General features: G+C 54.1%; 1 protein-coding gene across 1 annotated transcript in view; it reads right to left on the bottom strand.

Annotated features, from left to right (window-relative positions):
* Positions 1–26,195, bottom strand: part of LOC149349147 (cubilin-like) — a 704,018-nt gene that overhangs the window by 315,980 nt on the left and 361,843 nt on the right. The window contains exon 5 of the mRNA XM_089575415.1: positions 23,012–23,344. Coding sequence (XP_089431541.1) covers positions 23,012–23,344 — 333 coding nt within the window. The remainder of the gene's footprint in view (positions 1–23,011; positions 23,345–26,195) is intronic.

Raw genomic sequence — 26,195 nt, 5'->3', positions numbered from 1 at the left:
GTGCCCACGTGACGGCCTCAGTTGGTATCGGCTGTGTGCTGATATCATTACCAAAAAGGTGGACGGTTCCATGCTGAAATTTGTGCAAGAACTTTAATACAGGCTCAGGCGGAGTACATGGTACTGCGCCACCGCCACCGCTGCAGCACCACTGAATGAAGGCAGGGCCGCTCGCTGCAGCTTTTGTAGGTAGATCCCGGCGCCTGAGTGCACACGTCACGGCCACAGTTGACATCACAAGTGTGCTGATATGGTGAACAAGATGCTAGATGGCTCCGTGCGGAAATTTCTGCAAGAACTTTAAGACAGGCTCAGGCGGAGTGCATGGTACTGCGCCACCGCCACCGCTGCAGCACCACTGAAGGAAGGCAGGGCCGCTCGTTGCAGCTTTTGAAGGAAGATCCCGGCGCCTGAGTGCACACGCCACGGCCACAGTAAAATCACCAGTGTGCTGATATGGTGAACAAGATGCTAGATGGCTGCGTGCGGAAATTTCTGCAAGAACTTTAAGACAGGCTCAGGCGGAGTACAGGGTACTGCCCCACCGCCACCGCTGTAGCACCACTGAATGAAGGCAGGGCCGCTCGTTGCAGCTTTTGTAGGAAGATCCCGGCGCCTGAGTGCACACGTCCCGGCCACAGATGACATCACCAGTGTGCTGATATGGTGAATAAGATGCTAGATGGCTGCGTGCGGAAATTTCTGCAAGAACTTTAAGACAGGCTCAGGCGGAGTACATGGTACTGCGCCACCGCCACCGCTGTAGCACCACTGAATGAAGGCAGGGCCGCTCGTTGCAGCTTTTGTAGGAAGATCCCGGCGCCTGAGTCCACACGTCCCGGCCACAGTTGACATCACCAGTGTGCTGATATGGTGAATAAGATGCTAGATGGCTGCGTGCGGAAATTTCTGCAAGAACTTTAGGACAGGCTCAGGCGGAGTACATGGTACTGCACCACCGCCACCGCTGCAGCACCACTGAATGAAGACAGGGGCCGCTCGTTGCAGCTTTTGTAGGTAGATCCCGGCGCCTGAGTGCACACGTCACGGCCACAGTTGACATCACCAGTGTGCTGATATGGTGAAGAAGATGCTAGATGGCTGCGTGCGGAAATTTCTGCAAGAACTTTAAGACAGGCTCTCGCGGAGTACATGGTACTGCGCCACCGCCACCGCAGCAGCACCACTGAATGAAGGCAGGGCCGCTCGTGGCAGCTTTTGTAGGAAGATCCCGGCGCCTGAGTGCACACGTCACGGCCACAGTTGACATCACCAGTGCGCTGATATGGTGAACAAGATGCTGGATGGCTCCGTGAGGAAATTTCTGCAAGAACTTTAAGACAGGCTCAGGCGGAGTACATGGTACTGCGTCACCGCCACCGCTGTAGCACCACTGAATGAAGGCAGGGCCGCTCGTTGCAGCTTTTGTAGGTAGATCCCGGAGCCTGAGTGCACACGTCCCGGCCACAGTTGACATCACCAGTGTGCTGATATGGTGAATAAGATGCTAGATGGCTGCGTGTGGAAATTTCTGCAAGAACTTTAAGACAGGCTCAGGCGGAGTACATGGTACTGCACCACCGCCACCGCTGCAGCACCACTGAATGAATACAGGGGCCGCTCGTTGCAGCTTTTGTAGGTAGATCCCGGCGCCTGAGTGCACACGTCACGGCCACAGTTGACATCACCAGTGTGCTGATATGGTGAAGAAGATGCCAGATGGCTCCGTGAAGAAATTTCTGCAAGAACTTTAAGACAGGCTCAGGCGGAGTACAGGGTACTGCGCCACCGCCACCGCTGTAGCACCACTGAATGAAGGCAGGGCCGCTCGTTGCAGCTTTTGTAGGAAGATCCCGGCGCCTGAGTGCACACGTCCCGGCCACAGTTGACATCACCAGTGTGCTGATATGGTGAATAAGATGCTAGATGGATGCGTGCGGAAATTTCTGCAAGACCTTTAAGAGAGGCTCAGGCGGAGTACATGGTACTGCACCACCGCCACCGCTGCAGCACCACTGAATGAAGACAGGGGCCGCTCGTTGCAGCTTTTGTAGGTAGATCCCGGCGCCTGAGTGCACACGTCACGGCCACAGTTGACATCACCAGTGTGCTGATATGGTGATGAAGATGCCAGATGGCTCCGTGAAGAAATTTCTGCAAGAACTTTAAGACAGGCTCAGGCGGAGTACATGGGACTGTGCCACCGCCACCGATACAGCACCCATGAATGAAGACAGGGGCCGCTCGTTGCAGCTTTTGTAGGTAGATCCCGGCGCCTGAGTGCACACGTCACGGCCACAGTTGACATCACCAGTGTGCTGATATGGTGAACAAGATGCTGGATGGCTCCGTGAGGAAATCTATGCAAGCATTTTAAGACAGGCTTAGGCGGAGTACATGGGACTGCGCCACCGCCACCGCTACAGCACCACTGAATGAAGGCAGGGGCCGCTCGTTGCAGCTTTTGTAGGAAGATCCCGGCGCCTGAGTGCACGACACGGCCACAGCTGACATCACCTGTGTGCTAATATGGTGAACAAGATGGTGGACGGCTCCGTGCGGAAATTTCTGCAAGAACTTTAAGACAGGCTCAGTGGAGTACATGGTACTGCGGCACCGCCACCGCTGCAGCACCACTGAATGAAGGCAGGGGCCGCTCGTTGCAGCTTTTGTAGGAGTTTCCCGGCGCCTGAGTGCACACGTGACGGCCTCAGTTGGTATCGGCTGTGTGCTGATATCATTACCAAAAAGGTGGACGGCTCCATGCAGAAATTTCTTCAAGAACTTTAAGACAGGCTCAGGCGGAGTACATGGTACTGCGGCACCGCCACCGCTACAGCACCACTGAATGAAGGCAGGGGCCGCTCGTTGCAGCTTTTGTAGGAGTTTCCCGGCGCCTGAGTGCACACGTGACGGCCTCAGTTGGTATCGGCTTTGTGCTGATATCATTACCAAAAAGGTGGACGGCTCCATGCAGAAATTTCTGCAAGAACTTTAAGACAGGTTCAGGCGGAGTACATGGTACTGCGGCACCGCCACCGCTACAGCACCACTGAATGAAGGCAGGGGCCGCTCGTTGCAGCTTTTGTAGGAGTTTCCCGGCGCCTGAGTGCACACGTGACGGCCTCAGTTGGTATCGGCTGTGTGCTGATATCATTACCAAAAAGGTGGACGGCTCCATGCAGAAATTTCTGCAAGAACTTTAAGACAGGCTCAGGCGGAGTACATGGTACTGCGGTACCGCCACCGCTGCAGCACCACTGAATAAAGGCAGGGGCCGCTCGTTGCAGCTTTTGTAGGAGTTTCCCGGCGCCTGAGTGCCCACGTGACGGCCTCAGTTGGTATCGGCTGTGTGCTGATATCATTACCAAAAAGGTGGACGGTTCCATGCAGAAATTTGTGCAAGAACTTTAAGACAGGCTCAGGCGGAGTACATGGGACTGCGCCTGAGTGCACACGTGACGGCCTCAGTTGGTATCGGCTGTGTGCTGATATGGTGAAGAAGATGCTGGATGGCTCCGTGAGGAAATTTCTGCAAGAACTTTAAGACAGGCTCAGGCGGAGTACATGGTACTGCGCCACCGCCACCGCTGCAGCACCACTGAATGAAGGCAGGGCCGCTCGCTGCAGCTTTTGTAGGTCGATCCCGGCGCCTGAGTGCACACGTCACGGCCACAGTTGACATCACCAGTGTGCTGATATGGTGAACAAGATGGTGGACGGCTCCGTGCGGAAATTTATGCAAGAACTTTAAGACAGGCTCAGGCGGAGTACATGGTACTGCGGCACCGCCACCGCTGCAGCACCACTGAATGAAGGCAGGGCCGCTCGTTGTAGCTTTTGTGGAAAGATCCCGGCGCCTGAGTGCACACGTCACGGCCACAGTTGACATCACCAGTGTGCTGATATGGTGAACAAGATGGTGGACGGCTCCGTGCGGAAATTTATGCAAGAACTTTAAGACAGGCTCAGGCGCAGTACATGGTACTGCGCCACCGCCACCGCTGCAGCACCACTGAATGAAGGTAGGGCCGCTCGCTGCAGCTTTTGTAGGTAGATCCCGGCGCCTGAGTGCACACGTCACGGCCACAGTTGACATCACCAGTGTGCTGATATGGTGAACAAGATGCTAGATTGCTCCGTGCGGAAATTTCTGCAAGAACTTTAAGACAGGCTCAGGCGGAGTGCATGGTACTGCGCCACCGCCACCGCTGCAGCACCACTGAATGAAGGCAGGGCCGCTCGTTGCAGCTTTTGTAGGAAGATCCCGGCGCCTGAGTGCACACGTCCCGGCCACAGTTGACATCACCAGTGTGCTGATATGGTGAATAAGATGCTAGATGGCTGCGTGCGGAAATTTCTGCAAGAACTTTAAGACAGGCTCAGGCGGAGTACATGGTACTGCACCACCGCCACCGCTGCAGCACCACTGAATGAAGACAGGGGCCGCTCGTTGTAGCTTTTGTAGGAAGAACCCGGCGCCTGAGTGCACACGTCCCGGCCACAGTTGACATCACCAGTGTGCTGATATGGTGAATAAGATGCTAGATGGCTGCGTGCGGAAATTTCTGCAAGAACTTTAAGAGAGGCTCAGGCGGAGTACATGGTACTGCACCACCGCCACCGCTGCAGCACCACTGAATGAAGACAGGGGCCGCTCGTTGCAGCTTTTGTAGGTAGATCCCGGCGCCTGAGTGCACACGTCACGGCCACAGTTGACATCACCAGTGTGCTGATATGGTGAAGAAGATGCCAGATGGCTCCGTGAAGAAATTTCTGCAAGAACTTTAAGACAGGCTCAGGCGGAGTACATGGGACTGTGCCACCGCCACCGATACAGCACCCATGAATGAAGACAGGGGCCGCTCGTTGCAGCTTTTGTAGGTAGATCCCGGCGCCTGAGTGCACACGTCCCGGCCACAGTTGACATCACCAGTGTGCTGATATGGTGAATAAGATGCTAGATGGCTGCGTGCGGAAATTTCTGCAAGAACTTTAAGACAGGCTCAGGCGGAGTACATGGTACTGCACCACCGCCACCGCTGCAGCACCACTGAATGAAGACAGGGGCCGCTCGTTGTAGCTTTTGTAGGAAGATCCCAGCGCCTGAGTGCACACGTGCCGGCCACATTTGACATCACCAGTGTGCTGATATGGTGAATAAGATGCTAGATGGCTGCGTGCGGAAATTTCTGCAAGAACTTTAAGAGCGGCTCAGGCGGAGTACATGGTACTGCACCACCGCCACCGCTGCAGCACCACTTAATGAAGACAGGGGCCGCTCGTTGCAGCTTTTGCAGGTAGATCCCGGCGCCTGAGTGCACACGTCACGGCCACAGTTGACATCACCAGTGTGCTGATATGGTGAAGAAGATGCCAGATGGCTCCGTGAAGAAATTTCTGCAAAAACTTTAAGACAGGCTCAGGCGGAGTACATGGGACTGTTCCACCGCCACCGATACAGCACCCATGAATGAAGACAGGGGCCGCTCGTTGCAGGTTTTGTAGGTAGATCCCGGCGCCTGAGTGCACACGTCACGGCCACAGTTGACATCACCAGTGTGCTGATATGGTGAACAAGATGCTGGATGGCTCCGTGAGGAAATCTATGCAAGCATTTTAAGACAGGCTTAGGCGGAGTACATGGGACTGCGCCACCGCCACCGCTACAGCACCACTGAATGAAGGCAGGGGCCGCTCGTTGCAGCTTTTGTAGGAAGATCCCGGCGCCTGAGTGCACGACACGGCCACAGCTGACATCACCTGTGTGCTAATATGGTGAACAAGATGGTGGACGGCTCCGTGCGAAAATTTCTGCAAGAACTTTAAGACAGGCTCAGGCGGAGTACATGGTACTGCGCCACCGCCCCCGCTGCAGCACCACTGAATAAAGGCAGGGGCCGCTCGTTGCAGCTTTTGTAGGAGTTTCCCGGCGCCTGAGTGCACACGTGACGGCCTCAGTTGGTATCGGCTGTGTGCTGATATCATTACCAAAAAGGTGGACGGCTCCATGCAGAAATTTCTGCAAGAACTTTAAGACAGGCTCAGGCGGAGTACATGGGACTGCGCCTGAGTGCACACGTGACGGCCTCAGTTGGTATCGGCTTTATGCTGATATCATTACCAAAAAGGTGGACGGCTCCATGCAGAAATTTCTGCAAGAACTTTAAGACAGGCTCAGGCGGAGTACATGGGACTGCGCCACCGCCACCGCTGCAGCACCACTGAATGGAGGCAGGGCCGCTCGTTGCAGCTTTTATAGGAAGATCCAGGCGCCTGAGTGCGCACGACACGGCCACAGTTGACATCATTAGTGTGCTGATATGGTGAACAAGATGCTAGATGGCTGCGTGCGTAAATTTCTGCAAGAACTTTAAGACAGGCTCAGGAGGAGTACAGGGTACTGCGCCATCGCCACCGCTGCAGCACCACTGAATGAAGGCAGGGCCGCTCGTTGCAGCTTTTATAGGAAGATCCCGGCGATTGAGTGCACACGACACGGCCACAGCTGACATCATTACTGTGCTGATATGGTGAACAAGATGCTAGATGGCTGCGTGCGGAAATTTCTGCAAGAACTTTAAGACAGGCTCAGGCGGAGTACATGGTACTGCGCCACCGCCACCGCTGCAGCACCACTGAATGAAGGCAGGGCCGCTCGCTGGATCTTTTGTAGGTAGATCCCGGCGCCTGAGTGCACACGTCACGGCCACAGTTGACATCACAAGTGTGCTGATATGGTGAACAAGATGCTAGATGGCTGCGTGCGGAAATTTCTGCAAGAACTTTAAGACAGGCTCAGGCGGAGTACAGGGTACTGCCCCACCGCCACCGCTGTAGCACCACTGAATGAAGGCAGGGCCGCTCGTTGCAGCTTTTGTAGGAAGATCCCGGCGCCTGAGTGCACACGTCCCGGCCACAGATGACATCACCAGTGTGCTGATATGGTGAATAAGATGCTAGATGGCTGCGTGCGGAAATTTCTGCAAGAACTTTAAGACAGGCTCAGGCGGAGTACATGGTACTGCGCCACCGCCACCGCTGTAGCACCACTGAATGAAGGCAGGGCCGCTCGTTGCAGCTTTTGTAGGAAGATCCCGGCGCCTGAGTCCACACGTCCCGGCCACAGTTGACATCACCAGTGTGCTGATATGGTGAATAAGATGCTAGATGGCTGCGTGCGGAAATTTCTGCAAGAACTTTAGGACAGGCTCAGGCGGAGTACATGGTACTGCACCACCGCCACCGCTGCAGCACCACTGAATGAAGACAGGGGCCGCTCGTTGCAGCTTTTGTAGGTAGATCCCGGCGCCTGAGTGCACACGTCACGGCCACAGTTGACATCACCAGTGTGCTGATATGGTGAAGAAGATGCTAGATGGCTGCGTGCGGAAATTTCTGCAAGAACTTTAAGACAGGCTCTCGCGGAGTACATGGTACTGCGCCACCGCCACCGCAGCAGCACCACTGAATGAAGGCAGGGCCGCTCGTGGCAGCTTTTGTAGGAAGATCCCGGCGCCTGAGTGCACACGTCACGGCCACAGTTGACATCACCAGTGCGCTGATATGGTGAACAAGATGCTGGATGGCTCCGTGAGGAAATTTCTGCAAGAACTTTAAGACAGGCTCAGGCGGAGTACATGGTACTGCGTCACCGCCACCGCTGTAGCACCACTGAATGAAGGCAGGGCCGCTCGTTGCAGCTTTTGTAGGTAGATCCCGGCGCCTGAGTGCACACGTCCCGGCCACAGTTGACATCACCAGTGTGCTGATATGGTGAATAAGATGCTAGATGGCTGCGTGTGGAAATTTCTGCAAGAACTTTAAGACAGGCTCAGGCGGAGTACATGGTACTGCACCACCGCCACCGCTGCAGCACCACTGAATGAATACAGGGGCCGCTCGTTGCAGCTTTTGTAGGTAGATCCCGGCGCCTGAGTGCACACGTCACGGCCACAGTTGACATCACCAGTGTGCTGATATGGTGAAGAAGATGCCAGATGGCTCCGTGAAGAAATTTCTGCAAGAACTTTAAGACAGGCTCAGGCGGAGTACAGGGTACTGCGCCACCGCCACCGCTGTAGCACCACTGAATGAAGGCAGGGCCGCTCGTTGCAGCTTTTGTAGGAAGATCCCGGCGCCTGAGTGCACACGTCCCGGCCACAGTTGACATCACCAGTGTGCTGATATGGTGAATAAGATGCTAGATGGATGCGTGCGGAAATTTCTGCAAGACCTTTAAGAGAGGCTCAGGCGGAGTACATGGTACTGCACCACCGCCACCGCTGCAGCACCACTGAATGAAGACAGGGGCCGCTCGTTGCAGCTTTTGTAGGTAGATCCCGGCGCCTGAGTGCACACGTCACGGCCACAGTTGACATCACCAGTGTGCTGATATGGTGATGAAGATGCCAGATGGCTCCGTGAAGAAATTTCTGCAAGAACTTTAAGACAGGCTCAGGCGGAGTACATGGGACTGTGCCACCGCCACCGATACAGCACCCATGAATGAAGACAGGGGCCGCTCGTTGCAGCTTTTGTAGGTAGATCCCGGCGCCTGAGTGCACACGTCACGGCCACAGTTGACATCACCAGTGTGCTGATATGGTGAACAAGATGCTGGATGGCTCCGTGAGGAAATCTATGCAAGCATTTTAAGACAGGCTTAGGCGGAGTACATGGGACTGCGCCACCGCCACCGCTACAGCACCACTGAATGAAGGCAGGGGCCGCTCGTTGCAGCTTTTGTAGGAAGATCCCGGCGCCTGAGTGCACGACACGGCCACAGCTGACATCACCTGTGTGCTAATATGGTGAACAAGATGGTGGACGGCTCCGTGCGGAAATTTCTGCAAGAACTTTAAGACAGGCTCAGTGGAGTACATGGTACTGCGGCACCGCCACCGCTGCAGCACCACTGAATGAAGGCAGGGGCCGCTCGTTGCAGCTTTTGTAGGAGTTTCCCGGCGCCTGAGTGCACACGTGACGGCCTCAGTTGGTATCGGCTGTGTGCTGATATCATTACCAAAAAGGTGGACGGCTCCATGCAGAAATTTCTGCAAGAACTTTAAGACAGGCTCAGGCGGAGTACATGGTACTGCGGCACCGCCACCGCTACAGCACCACTGAATGAAGGCAGGGGCCGCTCGTTGCAGCTTTTGTAGGAGTTTCCCGGCGCCTGAGTGCACACGTGACGGCCTCAGTTGGTATCGGCTTTGTGCTGATATCATTACCAAAAAGGTGGACGGCTCCATGCAGAAATTTCTGCAAGAACATTAAGACAGGTTCAGGCGGAGTACATGGTACTGCGGCACCGCCACCGCTACAGCACCACTGAATGAAGGCAGGGGCCGCTCGTTGCAGCTTTTGTAGGAGTTTCCCGGCGCCTGAGTGCACACGTGACGGCCTCAGTTGGTATCGGCTGTGTGCTGATATCATTACCAAAAAGGTGGACGGCTCCATGCAGAAATTTCTGCAAGAACTTTAAGACAGGCTCAGGCGGAGTACATGGTACTGCGGTACCGCCACCGCTGCAGCACCACTGAATAAAGGCAGGGGCCGCTCGTTGCAGCTTTTGTAGGAGTTTCCCGGCGCCTGAGTGCCCACGTGACGGCCTCAGTTGGTATCGGCTGTGTGCTGATATCATTACCAAAAAGGTGGACGGTTCCATGCAGAAATTTGTGCAAGAACTTTAAGACAGGCTCAGGCGGAGTACATGGGACTGCGCCTGAGTGCACACGTGACGGCCTCAGTTGGTATCGGCTGTGTGCTGATATGGTGAAGAAGATGCTGGATGGCTCCGTGAGGAAATTTCTGCAAGAACTTTAAGACAGGCTCAGGCGGAGTACATGGTACTGCGCCACCGCCACCGCTGCAGCACCACTGAATGAAGCCAGGGCCGCTCGCTGCAGCTTTTGTAGGTCGATCCCGGCGCCTGAGTGCACACGTCACGGCCACAGTTGACATCACCAGTGTGCTGATATGGTGAACAAGATGGTGGACGGCTCCGTGCGGAAATTTATGCAAGAACTTTAAGACAGGCTCAGGCGGAGTACATGGTACTGCGGCACCGCCACCGCTGCAGCACCACTGAATGAAGGCAGGGCCGCTCGTTGTAGCTTTTGTGGAAAGATCCCGGCGCCTGAGTGCACACGTCACGGCCACAATTGACATCACCAGTGTGCTGATATGGTGAACAAGATGGTGGACGGCTCCGTGCGGAAATTTATGCAAGAACTTTAAGACAGGCTCAGGCGCAGTACATGGTACTGCGCCACCGCCACCGCTGCAGCACCACTGAATGAAGGTAGGGCCGCTCGCTGCAGCTTTTGTAGGTAGATCCCGGCGCCTGAGTGCACACGTCACGGCCACAGTTGACATCACCAGTGTGCTGATATGGTGAACAAGATGCTAGATTGCTCCGTGCGGAAATTTCTGCAAGAACTTTAAGACAGGCTCAGGCGGAGTGCATGGTACTGCGCCACCGCCACCGCTGCAGCACCACTGAATGAAGGCAGGGCCGCTCGTTGCAGCTTTTGTAGGAAGATCCCGGCGCCTGAGTGCACACGTCCCGGCCACAGTTGACATCACCAGTGTGCTGATATGGTGAATAAGATGCTAGATGGCTGCGTGCGGAAATTTCTGCAAGAACTTTAAGACAGGCTCAGGCGGAGTACATGGTACTGCACCACCGCCACCGCTGCAGCACCACTGAATGAAGACAGGGGCCGCTCGTTGTAGCTTTTGTAGGAAGAACCCGGCGCCTGAGTGCACACGTCCCGGCCACAGTTGACATCACCAGTGTGCTGATATGGTGAATAAGATGCTAGATGGCTGCGTGCGGAAATTTCTGCAAGAACTTTAAGAGAGGCTCAGGCGGAGTACATGGTACTGCACCACCGCCACCGCTGCAGCACCACTGAATGAAGACAGGGGCCGCTCGTTGCAGCTTTTGTAGGTAGATCCCGGCGCCTGAGTGCACACGTCACGGCCACAGTTGACATCACCAGTGTGCTGATATGGTGAAGAAGATGCCAGATGGCTCCGTGAAGAAATTTCTGCAAGAACTTTAAGACAGGCTCAGGCGGAGTACATGGGACTGTGCCACCGCCACCGATACAGCACCCATGAATGAAGACAGGGGCCGCTCGTTGCAGCTTTTGTAGGTAGATCCCGGCGCCTGAGTGCACACGTCCCGGCCACAGTTGACATCACCAGTGTGCTGATATGGTGAATAAGATGCTAGATGGCTGCGTGCGGAAATTTCTGCAAGAACTTTAAGACAGGCTCAGGCGGAGTACATGGTACTGCACCACCGCCACCGCTGCAGCACCACTGAATGAAGACAGGGGCCGCTCGTTGTAGCTTTTGTAGGAAGATCCCGGCGCCTGAGTGCACACGTGCCGGCCACATTTGACATCACCAGTGTGCTGATATGGTGAATAAGATGCTAGATGGCTGCGTGCGGAAATTTCTGCAAGAACTTTAAGAGCGGCTCAGGCGGAGTACATGGTACTGCACCACCGCCACCGCTGCAGCACCACTTAATGAAGACAGGGGCCGCTCGTTGCAGCTTTTGTAGGTAGATCCCGGCGCCTGAGTGCACACGTCACGGCCACAGTTGACATCACCAGTGTGCTGATATGGTGAAGAAGATGCCAGATGGCTCCGTGAAGAAATTTCTGCAAAAACTTTAAGACAGGCTCAGGCGGAGTACATGGGACTGTTCCACCGCCACCGATACAGCACCCATGAATGAAGACAGGGGCCGCTCGTTGCAGGTTTTGTAGGTAGATCCCGGCGCCTGAGTGCACACGTCACGGCCACAGTTGACATCACCAGTGTGCTGATATGGTGAACAAGATGCTGGATGGCTCCGTGAGGAAATCTATGCAAGCATTTTAAGACAGGCTTAGGCGGAGTACATGGGACTGCGCCACCGCCACCGCTACAGCACCACTGAATGAAGGCAGGGGCCGCTCGTTGCAGCTTTTGTAGGAAGATCCCGGCGCCTGAGTGCACGACACGGCCACAGCTGACATCACCTGTGTGCTAATATGGTGAACAAGATGGTGGACGGCTCCGTGCGAAAATTTCTGCAAGAACTTTAAGACAGGCTCAGGCGGAGTACATGGTACTGCGCCACCGCCCCCGCTGCAGCACCACTGAATAAAGGCAGGGGCCGCTCGTTGCAGCTTTTGTAGGAGTTTCCCGGCGCCTGAGTGCACACGTGACGGCCTCAGTTGGTATCGGCTGTGTGCTGATATCATTACCAAAAAGGTGGACGGCTCCATGCAGAAATTTCTGCAAGAACTTTAAGACAGGCTCAGGCGGAGTACATGGGACTGCGCCTGAGTGCACACGTGACGGCCTCAGTTGGTATCGGCTTTATGCTGATATCATTACCAAAAAGGTGGACGGCTCCATGCAGAAATTTCTGCAAGAACTTTAAGACAGGCTCAGGCGGAGTACATGGGACTGCGCCACCGCCACCGCTGCAGCACCACTGAATGGAGGCAGGGCCGCTCGTTGCAGCTTTTATAGGAAGATCCAGGCGCCTGAGTGCGCACGACACGGCCACATTTGACATCATTAGTGTGCTGATATGGTGAACAAGATGCTAGATGGCTGCGTGCGTAAATTTCTGCAAGAACTTTAAGACAGGCTCAGGAGGAGTACAGGGTACTGCGCCATCGCCACCGCTGCAGCACCACTGAATGAAGGCAGGGCCGCTCGTTGCAGCTTTTATAGGAAGATCCCGGCGATTGAGTGCACACGACACGGCCACAGCTGACATCATTACTGTGCTGATATGGTGAACAAGATGCTAGATGGCTGCGTGCGGAAATTTCTGCAAGAACTTTAAGACAGGCTCAGGCGGAGTACATGGTACTGCGCCACCGCCACCGCTGCAGCACCACTGAATGAAGGCAGGGCCGCTCGCTGGATCTTTTGTAGGTAGATCCCGGCGCCTGAGTGCACACGTCACGGCCACAGTTGACATCACAAGTGTGCTGATATGGTGAACAAGATGCTAGATGGCTCCGTGCGGAAATTTCTGCAAGAACTTTAAGACAGGCTCAGGCGGAGTGCATGGTACTGCGCCACCGCCACCGCTGCAGCACCACTGAATGAAGGCAGGGCCGCTCGTTGCAGCTTTTGAAGGAAGATCCCGGCGCCTGAGTGCACACGCCACGGCCACAGTAAAATCACCAGTGTGCTGATATGGTGAACAAGATGCTAGATGGCTGCGTGGGGAAATTTCTGCAAGAACTTTAAGACAGGCTCAGGCGGAGTACATGGTACTGCGCCACCGCCACCGCTGCAGCACCACTGAATGAAGACAGGGGCCGCTCGTTGTAGCTTTTGTGGAAAGATCCCGGCGCCTGAGTGCACACGTCACGGCCACAGTTGACATCACCAGTGTGCTGATATGGTGAACAAGATGGTGGACGGCTCCGTGCGGAAATCTATGCAAGAACTTTAAGACAGGCTCACGCGGAGTACATGGTACTGCGCCACCGCCACCGCTGTAGCACCACTGAATGAAGGCAGGGCCGCTCGTGGCAGCTTTTGTAGGAAGATCCCGGCGCCTGAGTGCACACGTCCCGGCCACAGTTGACATCACCAGTGTGCTGATATGGTGAATAAGATGCTAGATGGCTGCGTGCGGAAATTTCTGCAAGAACTTTAAGACAGGCTCAGGCGGAGTACATGGTACTGCGCCACCGCCACCGCTGTAGCACCACTGAATGAAGGCAGGGCCGCTCGTTGCAGCTTTTGTAGGAAGATCCCGGCGCCTGAGTGCACACGTCCCGGCCACAGTTGACATCACCAGTGTGCTGATATGGTGAATAAGATGCTAGATGGCTGCGTGCGGAAATTTCTGCAAGAACTTTAAGACAGGCTTAGGCGGAGTACATGGTACTGCACCACCGCCACCGCTGCAGCACCACTGAATGAAGACAGGGGCCGCTCGTTGCAGCTTTTGTAGGTAGATCCCGGCGCCTGAGTGCACACATCACGGCCACAGTTGACATCACCAGTGTGCTGATATGGTGAAGAAGATGCTAGATGGCTGCGTGCGGAAATTTCTGCAAGAACTTTAAGACAGGCTCACGCGGAGTACATGGTACTGCGCCACCGCCACCGCAGCAGCACCACTGAATGAAGGCAGGGCCGCTCGTGGCAGCTTTTGTAGGAAGATCCCGGCGCCTGAGTGCACACGTCACGGCCACAGTTGACATCACCAGTGCGCTGATATGGTGAACAAGATGCTGGATGGCTCCGTGAGGAAATTTCTGCAAGAACTTTAAGACAGGCTCAGGCGGAGTACATGGTACTGCGTCACCGCCACCGCTGTAGCACCACTGAATGAAGGCAGGGCCGCTCGTAGCAGCTTTTGTAGGTAGATCCCGGCGCCTGAGTGCACACGTCCCGGCCACAGTTGACATCACCAGTGTGCTGATACGGTGAATAAGATGCTAGATGGCTGCGTGCGGAAATTTCTGCAAAAACTTTAAGACAGGCTCAGGCGGAGTACATGGTACTGCGCCACCGCCACCGCTGTAGCACCACTGAATGAAGGCAGGGCCGCTCGTTGCAGCTTTTGTAGGAAGATCTCGGCGCCTGAGTGCACACGTCCCGGCCACAGTTGACATCACCAGTGTGCTGATATGGTGAATAAGATGCTAGATGGCTGCGTGCGGAAATTTCTGCAAGAACTTTAAGACAGGCTCAGGCGGAGTACATGGTACTGCACCACCGCCACCGCTGCAGCACCACTGAATGAATACAGGGGCCGCTCGTTGCAGCTTTTGTAGGTAGATCCCGGCGCCTGAGTGCACACGTCACGGCCACAGTTGACATCACCAGTGTGCTGATATGGTGAAGAAGATGCCAGATGGCTCCGTGAAGAAATTTCTGCAAGAACTTTAAGACAGGCTCAGGCGGAGTACATGGGACTGTGCCACCGCCACCGATACAGCACCCATGAATGAAGACAGGGGCCGCTCGTTGCAGCTTTTGTAGGTAGATCCCGGCGCCTGAGTGCACACGTCCCGGCCACAGTTGACATCACCAGTGTGCTGATATGGTAAATAAGATGCTAGATGGCTGCGTGTGGAAATTTCTGCAAGAACTTTAAGACAGGCTCAGGCGGAGTACATGGTACTGCGCCACCGCCACCGCTGTAGCACCACTGAATGAAGGCAGGGCCGCTCGTTGCAGCATTTGTAGGAAGATCCCGGCGCCTGAGTGCACACGTCCCGGCCACAGTTGACATCACCAGTGTGCTGATATGGTGAATAAGATGCTAGATGGCTGCGTGCGGAAATTTCTGCAAGAACTTTAAGAGAGGCTCAGGCGGAGTACATGGTACTGCACCACCGCCACCGCTGCAGCACCACTGAATGAAGACAGGGGCCGCTCGTTGCAGCTTTTGTAGGTAGATCCCGGCGCCTGAGTGCACACGTCACGGCCACAGTTGACATCACCAGTGTGCTGATATGGTGAAGAAGATGCCAGATGGCTCCGGGAAGAAATTTCTGCAAGAACTTTAAGACAGGCTCAGGCGGAGTACATGGGACTGTGCCACCGCCACCGATACAGCACCCATGAATGAAGACAGGGGCCGCTCGTTGCAGCTTTTGTAGGTAGATCCCGGCGCCTGAGTGCACACGTCACGGCCACAGTTGACATCACCAGTGTGCTGATATGGTGAACAAGATGCTGGATGGCTCCGTGAGGAAATCTATGCAAGCATTTTAAGACAGGCTTAGGCGGAGTACATGGGACTGCGCCACCGCCACCGCTACAGCACCACTGAATGAAAGCAGGGGCCGCTCGTTGCAGCTTTTGTAGGAAGATCCCGGCGCCTGAGTGCACGACACGGCCACAGCTGACATCACCTGTGTGCTAATATGGTGAACAAGATGGTGGACGGCTCCGTGCGGAAATTTCTGCAAGAACTTTAAGACAGGCTCAGCGGAGTACATGGTACTGCGGCACCGCCACCGCTGCAGCACCACTGAATGAAGGCAGGGGCCGCTCGTTGCAGCTTTTGTAGGAGTTTCCCGGCGCCTGAGTGCACACGTGACGGCCTCAGTTGGTATCGGCTGTGTGCTGATATCATTACCAAAAAGGTGGACGGCTCCATGCAGAAATTTCTGCAAGAACTTTAAGACAGGTTCAGGCGGAGTACATGGTACTGCGGCACCGCCACCGCTACAGCACCACTGAATGAAGGCAGGGGCCGCTCGTAGCAGCTTTTGTAGGAGTTTCCCGGCGCCTGAGTGCACACGTGACGGCCTCAGTTGGTATCGGCTGTGTGCTGATATCATTACCAAAAAGGTGGACGGCTCCATGCAGAAATTTCTGCAAGAACATTAAGACAGGCTCAGGCGGAGTACATGGTACTGCGGCACCGCCACCGCTGCAGCACCACTGAATAAAGGCAGGGGCCGCTCGTTGCAGCTTTTGTAGGAGTCTCCCGGCGCCTGAGTGCACACGTGACGGCCTCAGTTGGTATCGGCTGTGTGCTGATATCATTACCAAAAAGGTGGACGGCTCCATGCAGAAATTTCTGCAAGAACTTTAAGACAGGTTCAGGCGGAGTACATGGTACTGCGGCACCGCCACCGCTACAGCACCACTGAATGAAGGCAGGGGCCGCTCGTTGCAGCTTTTGTAGGAGTTTCCCGGCGCCTGAGTGCACACGTGACGGCCTCAGTTGGTATCGGCTGTGTGCTGATATCATTACCAAAAAGGTGGACGGCTCCATGCAGAAATTTCTGCAAGAACTTTAAGACAGGCTCAGGCGGAGTACATGGTACTGCGGCACCGCCACCGCTGCAGCACCACTGAATAAAGGCAGGGGCCGCTCGTTGCAGCTTTTGTAGGAGTTTCCCGGCGCCTGAGTGCCCACGTGACGGCCTCAGTTGGTATCGGCTGTGTGCTGATATCATTACCAAAAAGGTGGACGGCTCCATGCAGAAATTTCTGCAAGAACTTTAAGACAGGCTCAGGCGGAGTACATGGTACTGTCTCACCGCCACCGCTGCAGCACCACTGAATGAAGGCAGGGCCGCTCGCTGCAGCTTTTGTAGGTCGATCCCGGCGCCTGAGTGCACACGTCACGGCCACAGTTGACATCACCAGTGTGCTGATATGGTGAACAAGATGGTGGACGGCTCCGTGCGGAAATTTATGCAAGAACTTTAAGACAGGCTCAGGCGGAGTACATGGTACTGCGGCACCGCCACCGCTGCAGCACCACTGAATGAAGGCAGGGCCGCTCGTTGTAGCTTTTGTGGAAAGATCCCGGCGCCTGAGTGCACACGTCACGGCCACAGTTGACATCAGCAGTGTGCTGATATGGTGAACAAGATGGTGGACGGCTCCGTGCGGAAATTTATGCAAGAACTTTAAGACAGGCTCAGGCGCAGTACATGGTACTGCGCCACCGCCACCGCTGAAGCACCACTGAATGAAGGTAGGGCCGCTCGCTGCAGCTTTTGTAGGTAGATCCCGGCGCCTGAGTGCACACGTCACGGCCACAGTTGACATCACCAGTGTGCTGATATGGTGAACAAGATGCTAGATTGCTCCGTGCGGAAATTTCTGCAAGAACTTTAAGACAGGCTCAGGCGGAGTGCATGGTACTGCGCCACCGCCACCGCTGCAGCACCACTGAATGAAGGCAGGGTCGCTCGTTGCAGCTTTTGAAGGAAGATCCCGGCGCCTGAGTGCACACGCCACGGCCACAGTAAAATCACCAGTGTGCTGATATGGTGAACAAGATGCTAGATGGCTGCGTGCGGAAATTTCTGCAAGAACTTTAAGACAGGCTCAGGCGGAGTACAGGGTACTCCGCCACCGCCACCGCTGTAGCACCACTGAATGAAGGCAGGGCCGCTCGTTGCAGCTTTTGTAGGAAGATCCCGGCGCCTGAGTGCACACGTCCCGGCCACAGTTGACATCACCAGTGTGCTGATATGGTGAATAAGATGCTAGATGGCTGCGTGCGGGAATTTCTGCAAGAACTTTAAGACAGGCTCAGGCGGAGTACATGGTACTGTACCACCGCCACCGCTGCAGCACCACTGAATGAAGACAGGGGCCGCTCGTTGTAGCTTTTGTAGGAAGATCCCGGCGCCTGAGTGCACACGTCCCGGCCACAGTTGACATCACCAGTGTGCTGATATGGTGAATAAGATGCTAGATGGCTGCGTGCGGATATTTCTGCAAGAACTTTAAGAGAGGCTCAGGCGGAGTACATGGTACTGCTCCACCGCCACCGCTGCAGCACCACTGAATGAAGACAGGGACCGCTCGTTGCAGCTTTTGTAGGTAGATCCCGGCGCCTGAGTGCACACGTCACGGCCACAGTTGACATCACCAGTGTGCTGATATGGTGAAGAAGATGCCAGATGGCTCCGTGAAGAAATTTCTGCAAGAACTTTAAGACAGGCTCAGGCGGAGTACATGGGACTGTGCCACCGCCACCGATACAGCACCCATGAATGAAGACGGGGGCCGCTCGTTGCATCTTTTGTAGGTAGATCCCGGCGCCTGAGTGCACACGTCCCGGCCACAGTTGACATCACCAGTGTGCTGATATGGTGAATAAGATGCTAGATGGCTGCGTGCGGAAATTTCTGCAAGAACTTTAAGAGGGGCTCAGGCGGAGTACATGGTACTGCACCACCGCCACCGCTGCAGCACCACTTAATGAAGACAGGGGCCGCTCGTTGCAGCTTTTGTAGGTAGATCCCGGCGCCTGAGTGCACACGTCACGGCCACAGTTGACATCACCAGTGTGCTGATATGGTGAAGAAGATGCCAGATGGCTCCGTGAAGAAATTTCTGCAAGAACTTTAAGACAGGCTCAGGCGGAGTACATGGGACTGTGCCACCGCCACCGATACAGCACCCATGAATGAAGACAGGGGCCGCTCGTTGCAGGTTTTGTAGGTAGATCCCGGCGCCTGAGTGCACACGTCACGGCCACAGTTGACATCACCAGTGTGCTGATATGGTGAACAAGATGCTGGACGGCTCCGTGAGGAAATCTATGCAAGCATTTTAAGACAGGCTTAGGCGGAGTACATGGGACTGCGCCACCGCCACCGCTACAGCACCACTGAATGAAGGCAGGGGCCGCTCGTTGCAGCTTTTGTAGGAAGATCCCGGCGCCTGAGTGCACGACACGGCCACAGCTGACATCACCTGTGTGCTAATATGGTGAACAAGATGGTGTATGCCTCCGTGCGGAAATTTCTGCTAGAACTTTAAGACAGGCTCAGGCGGAGTACATGGTACTGCGCCACCGCCCCCGCTGCAGCACCACTGAATAAAGGCAGGGGCCGCTCGTTGCAGCTTTTGTAGGAGTTTCCCGGCGCCTGAGTGCACACGTGACGGCCTCAGTTGGTATCGGCTGTGTGCTGATATCATTACCAAAAAGGTGGACGGCTCCATGCAGAAATTTCTGCATGAACTTTAAGACAGGCTCAGGCGGAGTACATGGGACTGCGCCTGAGTGCACACGTGACGGCCTCAGTTGGTATCGGCTGTGTGCTGATATCATTACCAAAAAGGTGGACGGCTCCATGCAGAAATTTCTGCAAGAACTTTAAGACAGGCTCAGGCGGAGTACATGGGACTGCGCCACCGCCACCGCTGCAGCACCACTGAATGAAGGCAGGGCCGCTCGTTGCAGCTTTTATAGGTAGATCCCGGCGCCTGAGTGCACACGACACGGCCACAGTTGACATCATTAGTGTGCTGATATGGTGAACAAGATGCTAGATGGCTGCGTGCGTAAATTTCTGCAAGAACTTTAAGACAGGCTCAGGCGGAGTACAGGGTACTGCGCCATCGCCACCGCTGCAGCACCACTGAATGAAGGCAGGGCCGCTCGTTGCAGCTTTTATAGGAAGATCCCGGCGCCTGAGTGCACACGACACGGCCACAGTTGACATTATTAGTGTGCTGATATGGTGAACAAGATGCTAGATGGCTGCGTGCGTAAATTTCTGCATGAACTTTAAGACAGGCTCAGGCGGAGTACAGGGTGCTGCGCCACCGCCACCGCTGCAGCACCACTGAATGAAGGCAGGGCCGCTCGTTGCAGCTTTTGTAGGAAGATCCCGGCGCCTGAGTGCACACTACACGGCCACAGTTGACATCACCAGCGTGCTGATATGGTGAACAAGATGCTAGATGGTTCCGTGCGGAAATTTCTGCAAGAACTTTAATACAGGCTCAGGCGGAGTACATGGGCCTGCGCCACGGCCACCGCTGCAGCACCACTGAATGAAGGCAGGGGCCGCTCGTTGCAGCTTTTGTAGGAGGATCCCGGCGCCTGAGTGCACACGTGACGGCCTCAGTTGGTATCGGCTGTGTGCTGATATCATGACCAAAAAGGTGGACAGCTCCATGCAGAAATTTCTGCAAGAACTTTAAGACAGGCTGAGGCGGAGTACCTTCGACTGCGCCACCGCCACCGCTGCAGCACCACTGAATGAAGACAGGGGCCGCTCGATGCAGCTTTTGTAGGAGGATCCCCGCGCCTCAGTTCACATGTCACGGCCACAGTTGATCAATGAAACACTCCGCGCCACTCAACGCCGCTTGCTATTAGACATTCTACTGCGGTACACGGCTGTCTTCGACTTCCATTCCGGTGGACCACCCTCTGTTCCCACATCTGGAACCCGTCTCACTATCGACACTGGTTCGTGTGGCCCAATGCGCGAAAAGCCTTATCGTGTGTCGCCAAGAATTTTGCGTTCAGCGCTGGAGTCTTGGACAGGTTCAGCGGGCACAGCTATGACTGACGCCACAGCTGGAGGCACGTCGGGTCCACACACAGCGAGTTTTAAGCCGCTCGGCAGAACGGCGGGTTGAGAAGACGAATTAATGGTACAGAACCACACGTTGCCGGTAATAACCGATATCACACAGTGCGGCATAATAACAATGGGCTTTAAGCAGGTCGAATGTAGGGGTTGCACAAGCGCTTTGAACAATTCACGGTTGGCAGGTGCAGCTAAATCGGGACGCACATTGCAGTCCCTGGTGGCACTACAGTATCTTGGGATACACAAAACACCGTTGCTGCGTCACAGTAACTTTCCATGAGGCTGGGCACAATCATACGCCCGAAATAAACCTCGCCACTTCCACAGGCGACCTTTGCTCCGCACAGCTTCAGAAAGTCCATTCCTAAAACTACGACATTGGTAGAGCAAGGGGAAACGGGGAATTCAGCTTGAAAAATGGCTCCACCCAATTCAACTTCCAGATTACACACTCCTAGAGGACGCAACCGCTTGTCACTCAGGCCACAAATCGTTGAGGTTTCATCGCATTTAAATGTAACTTTGCGTCCCAGCAAGCACTTCAATCTCCTACTGATCACAGTAACGGTTGCACCTGTACCAACGAGAACTAACGCAGGCACACCATTAGCAGCCGCACAAACTTTGTTCTTGAGTATCGAAAAAAGAGGAGGGATATCTGAACAGAGCGCAAGCCCAGCGGCATCGCCTCCATCGGTCGCGCTGGTTGGTTTTTCGGATGATGCGGCAAGGACTGGTGACGAGGTGACGGCGACCGCCACGTCCGAAGCGTGGGAGGAGGGGTCACACTCAGACCCGACGCCGGGGAAGAATTCCGAAGGGCGGTGTGCAGTTTGTCGTGGTAGATGCATTCTTGTAGGCCGGTCGGGCTGTGAAGGTTGATGGCCCGTATCAGGAAGGTCGACGTAGATGGTAAAATCTTCAAATGTGCCCAGGATTACCACAGCGAAAACAAACCAGAGGCGGGCGTTCAAAGTTTCGTGCCTGGTAGCATACATCAGTGCCGGGACCCATCGAGAAGACATCACACCGCGAGGCTCGGGCGGATGTTCCTTTGCTTGTTATATAATTAACAGTGAACTCCTGTTATATTTTTAAGTAATGCAAAAAACAGTGCGAACAAACGGGGACTAGACGAAGAATACACACGAACAAGTCTCCGTTTGTTCGCGCTTTTTTTTGCATTATGTATCACCAACTCGCCCGCTTATCTATCCTGTTATATTTTTAAGGCTGTGTCAGTCGAATTTATAAATATGTAACTTGTTGTTCATAGCACCTTTTTCGCAATTCGAAGGTTATATATACAGGGTGTCCAGGCTATCTTAAGCCAAGGGTTAAAAAATAAGATATTTTATGGAGGCCTGGGAAACCACTTACATACAGCTACCAGCCGGCTTGTACATCTAGCCAATTTTTTGTATTGCAATTAATTAAAGAATAATGAAGATAATTTTCTAAATGCGCAAGCACTGACTTTACATGGCAGATGGGAATAGCAAAGTTGGAGAGCACGTTGAGAAACCCCAATCTATTTATTTGCGATAAAGAAAGCCTCAAGTGTATCTTTTTTGTGGGCTCTAAGGAAAGTCCACGAACTACAAAAAATCACGTGTTTAGCGCATTCGCGCCCCACGACTGTGCTGCTCTGAATTCTGGCTTGAGTGAACGAAATCGGCTGCTGTTATAGCGCGACTACCCCACTGCTCCGGCAGGCAGATATATCGACGATGGTTGCGACGCCCGCGCGACCGAGTCTATGTGTGTGTGTGTGCGTGCGTGTGTGTGTGTGTGTGTGTGTGTATGTGTGTGTGATGGAGAGGTTATGTTACTACTTTTTACCCAAACCATTTTCAAGCGTTCTGGTGACGTTGACGATCGAATTCCACTTGACAGAACGTATGAATTCAGATGTAATTAGTCTCAATTTCGACGATGCAATGTGTTTTGATTTGAACACCGAAGCAAAGGTATTATGGTAACCCAGCAGAAAGCCTACATACCGAGCCACTTAATTATGAGAAGCTTCTATTGTACTACAGGTGATTGTCATAACATGAGTAGCGCGACGTTTAGAGCTATCGCTGGCACACTCCTAGTGCTCGGCACAGCATGGTCTCGTAAACGTGACGGCGATTGCAGAGGCTCACCCGCAGGTACTCGAGGTCGCATCGTTGGAGGTCCAGGCGGGTGAGCGTGAGCTCGACCGTCTGGTCGCTGCCGGCGTACACCGTCCAGCGGCAGGTGGCCGGGAAGGCGGCATAGACGCCGTCGCGCGGGAAACGGAGCCGTCCGGCGGCCGCCCGGTGCTCCTCGTTGCAGCCCAGCACTCGCCAGCTGACGTGCAGGCCGCTCTTGTCCAGCGCACGGTCACTGAGGAAGAGCAGTGACACCGAGGAGCTGCGCGTGTGCACGGGCTCAGGGGACAGCTTGCCGCACAGCCGCGGGTGACTGCGCACCTGGCCCTCGCTCTTCTCCAGCACCTGCGATGACCACTGATAAGAGCGGCCCTTCGAAGTGGGCCACAGTCTCCTAAGGCACCGAGTTCACTTTCATTCAGCGAGAGGTGTGAAGGCGCGGAACTTGAAGTTTGAAGTTTGTTTTATTTACATCATAGATGTGGGTAGGTCCGGGTAAAAAGTGATCGCAGATCACTAGAGGGACCCCCGGACCCCCCTTTACATGGCAAACAGCAACAAACATCGAAAGATCGGTCAAACGCTAGAGACAAAACTTTTTACACAGACACAGTTATACATACTAAATATTTCATATGTCTTAAAAAAAGAATATACTTAACAACGTTTTGATGCTTATTTAAACGCAGCTTTATTTTCGCGCAAGCTGTAACTGCCTGGTCACGGACCTTATAGTTTGAGCGCATTACGGGGCAAATGTTCTGAGAGCGCTTTTAACACTGCCCCGCGTCATCTCAATATTTCAGCCTTAAGGGGTCACTGACCAGGGTCCGGACATTTTTGAAAAACAAGCCCACTGCATAGATGAGGCATCGAAGATAACCTCTGCAAAATACTGGAGCCATGCGCGCCCCGAAAAGCTGCGAAAATTCAAATCAAAGCCCGCTCGTTCTTTCCTTCAACAAAAACGTCCCCTCCCCACTACTCTGATCCCCCTTGACGTCATGAGGGTTACTTTCGCTAAAGGCACTCCATTGGTGCATCGTTCTGACTGACGGGACAAGGTTGGGCGTAGCCTTGGCGTCGCGTCGTCTGCACAACGCTTTCCGCAGCGCCTTTTGTTTTGCCACATGCCTACAACCCCGCATGAAGGAACAACAACAAAAAAAACTGCCGAGGGAGCGTACGGCCACAGCCTTGAACCCTAGCCATATAAAGCAAAAACAGTAAAACTGAGTGAGTTGGTTCGCCTCCGCCCCCCTCGCCGTGATCACGTCACGAGACGCTCTGCGTGCGCGCTCCCTTCTCAGTTTTTTCTTCTTCTACGCAAGCGCCCCAAAACAAGGTTTTAATTACTAGTGCAGCCGTGCCTTTCCCTCGCTCGCCCACTTGACCGCTCCGCACACACACCGCTTATCCTTCGTGCATCTTGCCTACGCCTTGACTCCAATGAATGACATGGGCTTTGGAGCGGAGAAAAGACACAAGCACACAGAACACAAACACGCATGGAGAAAAGCAAACGGGCGGTTGCCGGGTCCGCGCTTCGCCGTGTGTTTCGAACACAACCGACTTCCGCCCCTCCGCTCGTGCAACGGTGGGGAGGCCTAAAAAAATGAAAAGGTGGCTCGCTAACTGAGAATGACAAACAGATGTATGAAAGGATGCGCTCGCTAAGAAGTCTAGCGGCGAAACACCGCGAGGAGACCCAAAGAGAAAAACAGAGAGGGTGTTAGGAAACCCGCAGCGCCCGCCCCCCTCCGCTCTAATAGACCCAGTAGCAAAAACCAAGAAAAGAATTCTATTGAAGGCGGGGCCATGACGTAGACATGTGACGCACTCCACAGACACCACGCCTCCGGCTAACATCGGAGAAGGAAGGGTGATTTTGCCTTGCCGAGCCTACTCGACGAGGAGCGGGAGAGAAAAATCTCGAGGAGGGAACGGAAGGAGAGGAGGCTCGCTCCGAGAGGTGTAGAGAGTGTTTTCACCAGAGGGTGGTCACAGGCCCATTAAAAGTGAGTTCCACTCGGTCTCCAGCACAATAGCGGCTTTAGTGTTGCGAGGCACGCGACCGCAGGGTTAAATTGACGAGACCAAGTATTACAACCCTACAGAATGCTGAAATACCCAAACCTCAAAAAATAAACGTAATTTTTTTTGCAAATCTTTGCCATCAATAACACAAAAATCCTGAAATGCTTATGTTCCATGAAGCTGAGGCCATGTCTCGCTGTGATGATGCGGGATTTGTTCCTATTGAATCTGATCCCGCGAATGTACTTAACTCTGCATTTTCTTCGGTATTCACCAATTATACCATGGAGTGGCCCGGTCATGGAAAGTTTTTCATTTGGACCTCAGGGCATTGCTATGCTTACTGACTGTTTAAACACTACTTGGTTTGCTGGTACTGGTGGTATTTTAGCGAAGGTACTGAAAATCTCAAAGGCATCTACAGCGTCCTTTTGTCGCTGATTTTTTAGCGCTCGCTTTCATCACGATTACCCGTACGTGACTGTGTTAAGCATTTAAGCATTGAACTGAAGAATCCCGCGCGCACATTGCATTTCTAGCCATAACCGCCCGAATGCTGTTGGCCCAGAATGACCCGATACCACAACATCTGTGCAATAACTTTTCATGATGACATGCTGTGGCTGGAATGGCCTTCCGACCGAAGTGGAATAAGCCCTCAACTCGATAAATCTTCCATCCTGGAAGCACATTTGTCCATCTAAGCTCCACAATACAGCGCAGCATGAAACTCACTGACTCCCTTCCTGGCGTATAAATCATAAGCCATAACCTTGTTTCCTCTAAAAACAGGTTTTGTTTGGTTTGGTTTATGAGGTTTAGCATCCCGAAGCGACTCACGCTATGAGGGACGCAGCAGTGAAGGGCTCCGGATAATTTTAACCAGCTGCGGTTCATTACCGTGGACTGACATCGCACAGTACACGGGCCTCTAGAATTTCGCCTCCATCGAAATTCGACCGCCACGGCCCGAATCGAAGCCGCCTCTTACGAGCCAGCAGCCGAGCCCCGTAACCCCTCAGCCACCACGGCGGCCCCTGTAAGAACAGTAGCAAAAAAGTGCTGAGAATAAGTGCTTCAAATTCAGATATGTAATGTTGTTTTTATTGTATTATGATTCTAACATCCTTATATCATTTTAAAGACGACATAAAAGAAG

Source organism: Amblyomma mixtum, chromosome 3 (assembly GCF_055824585.1).
Source record: "Amblyomma mixtum isolate Tamu chromosome 3, ASM5582458v1, whole genome shotgun sequence".
Taxonomy (NCBI): Eukaryota; Metazoa; Arthropoda; class Arachnida; order Ixodida; family Ixodidae; genus Amblyomma; species Amblyomma mixtum.
This window is presented reverse-complemented; position numbering and strand designations above follow the sequence as displayed.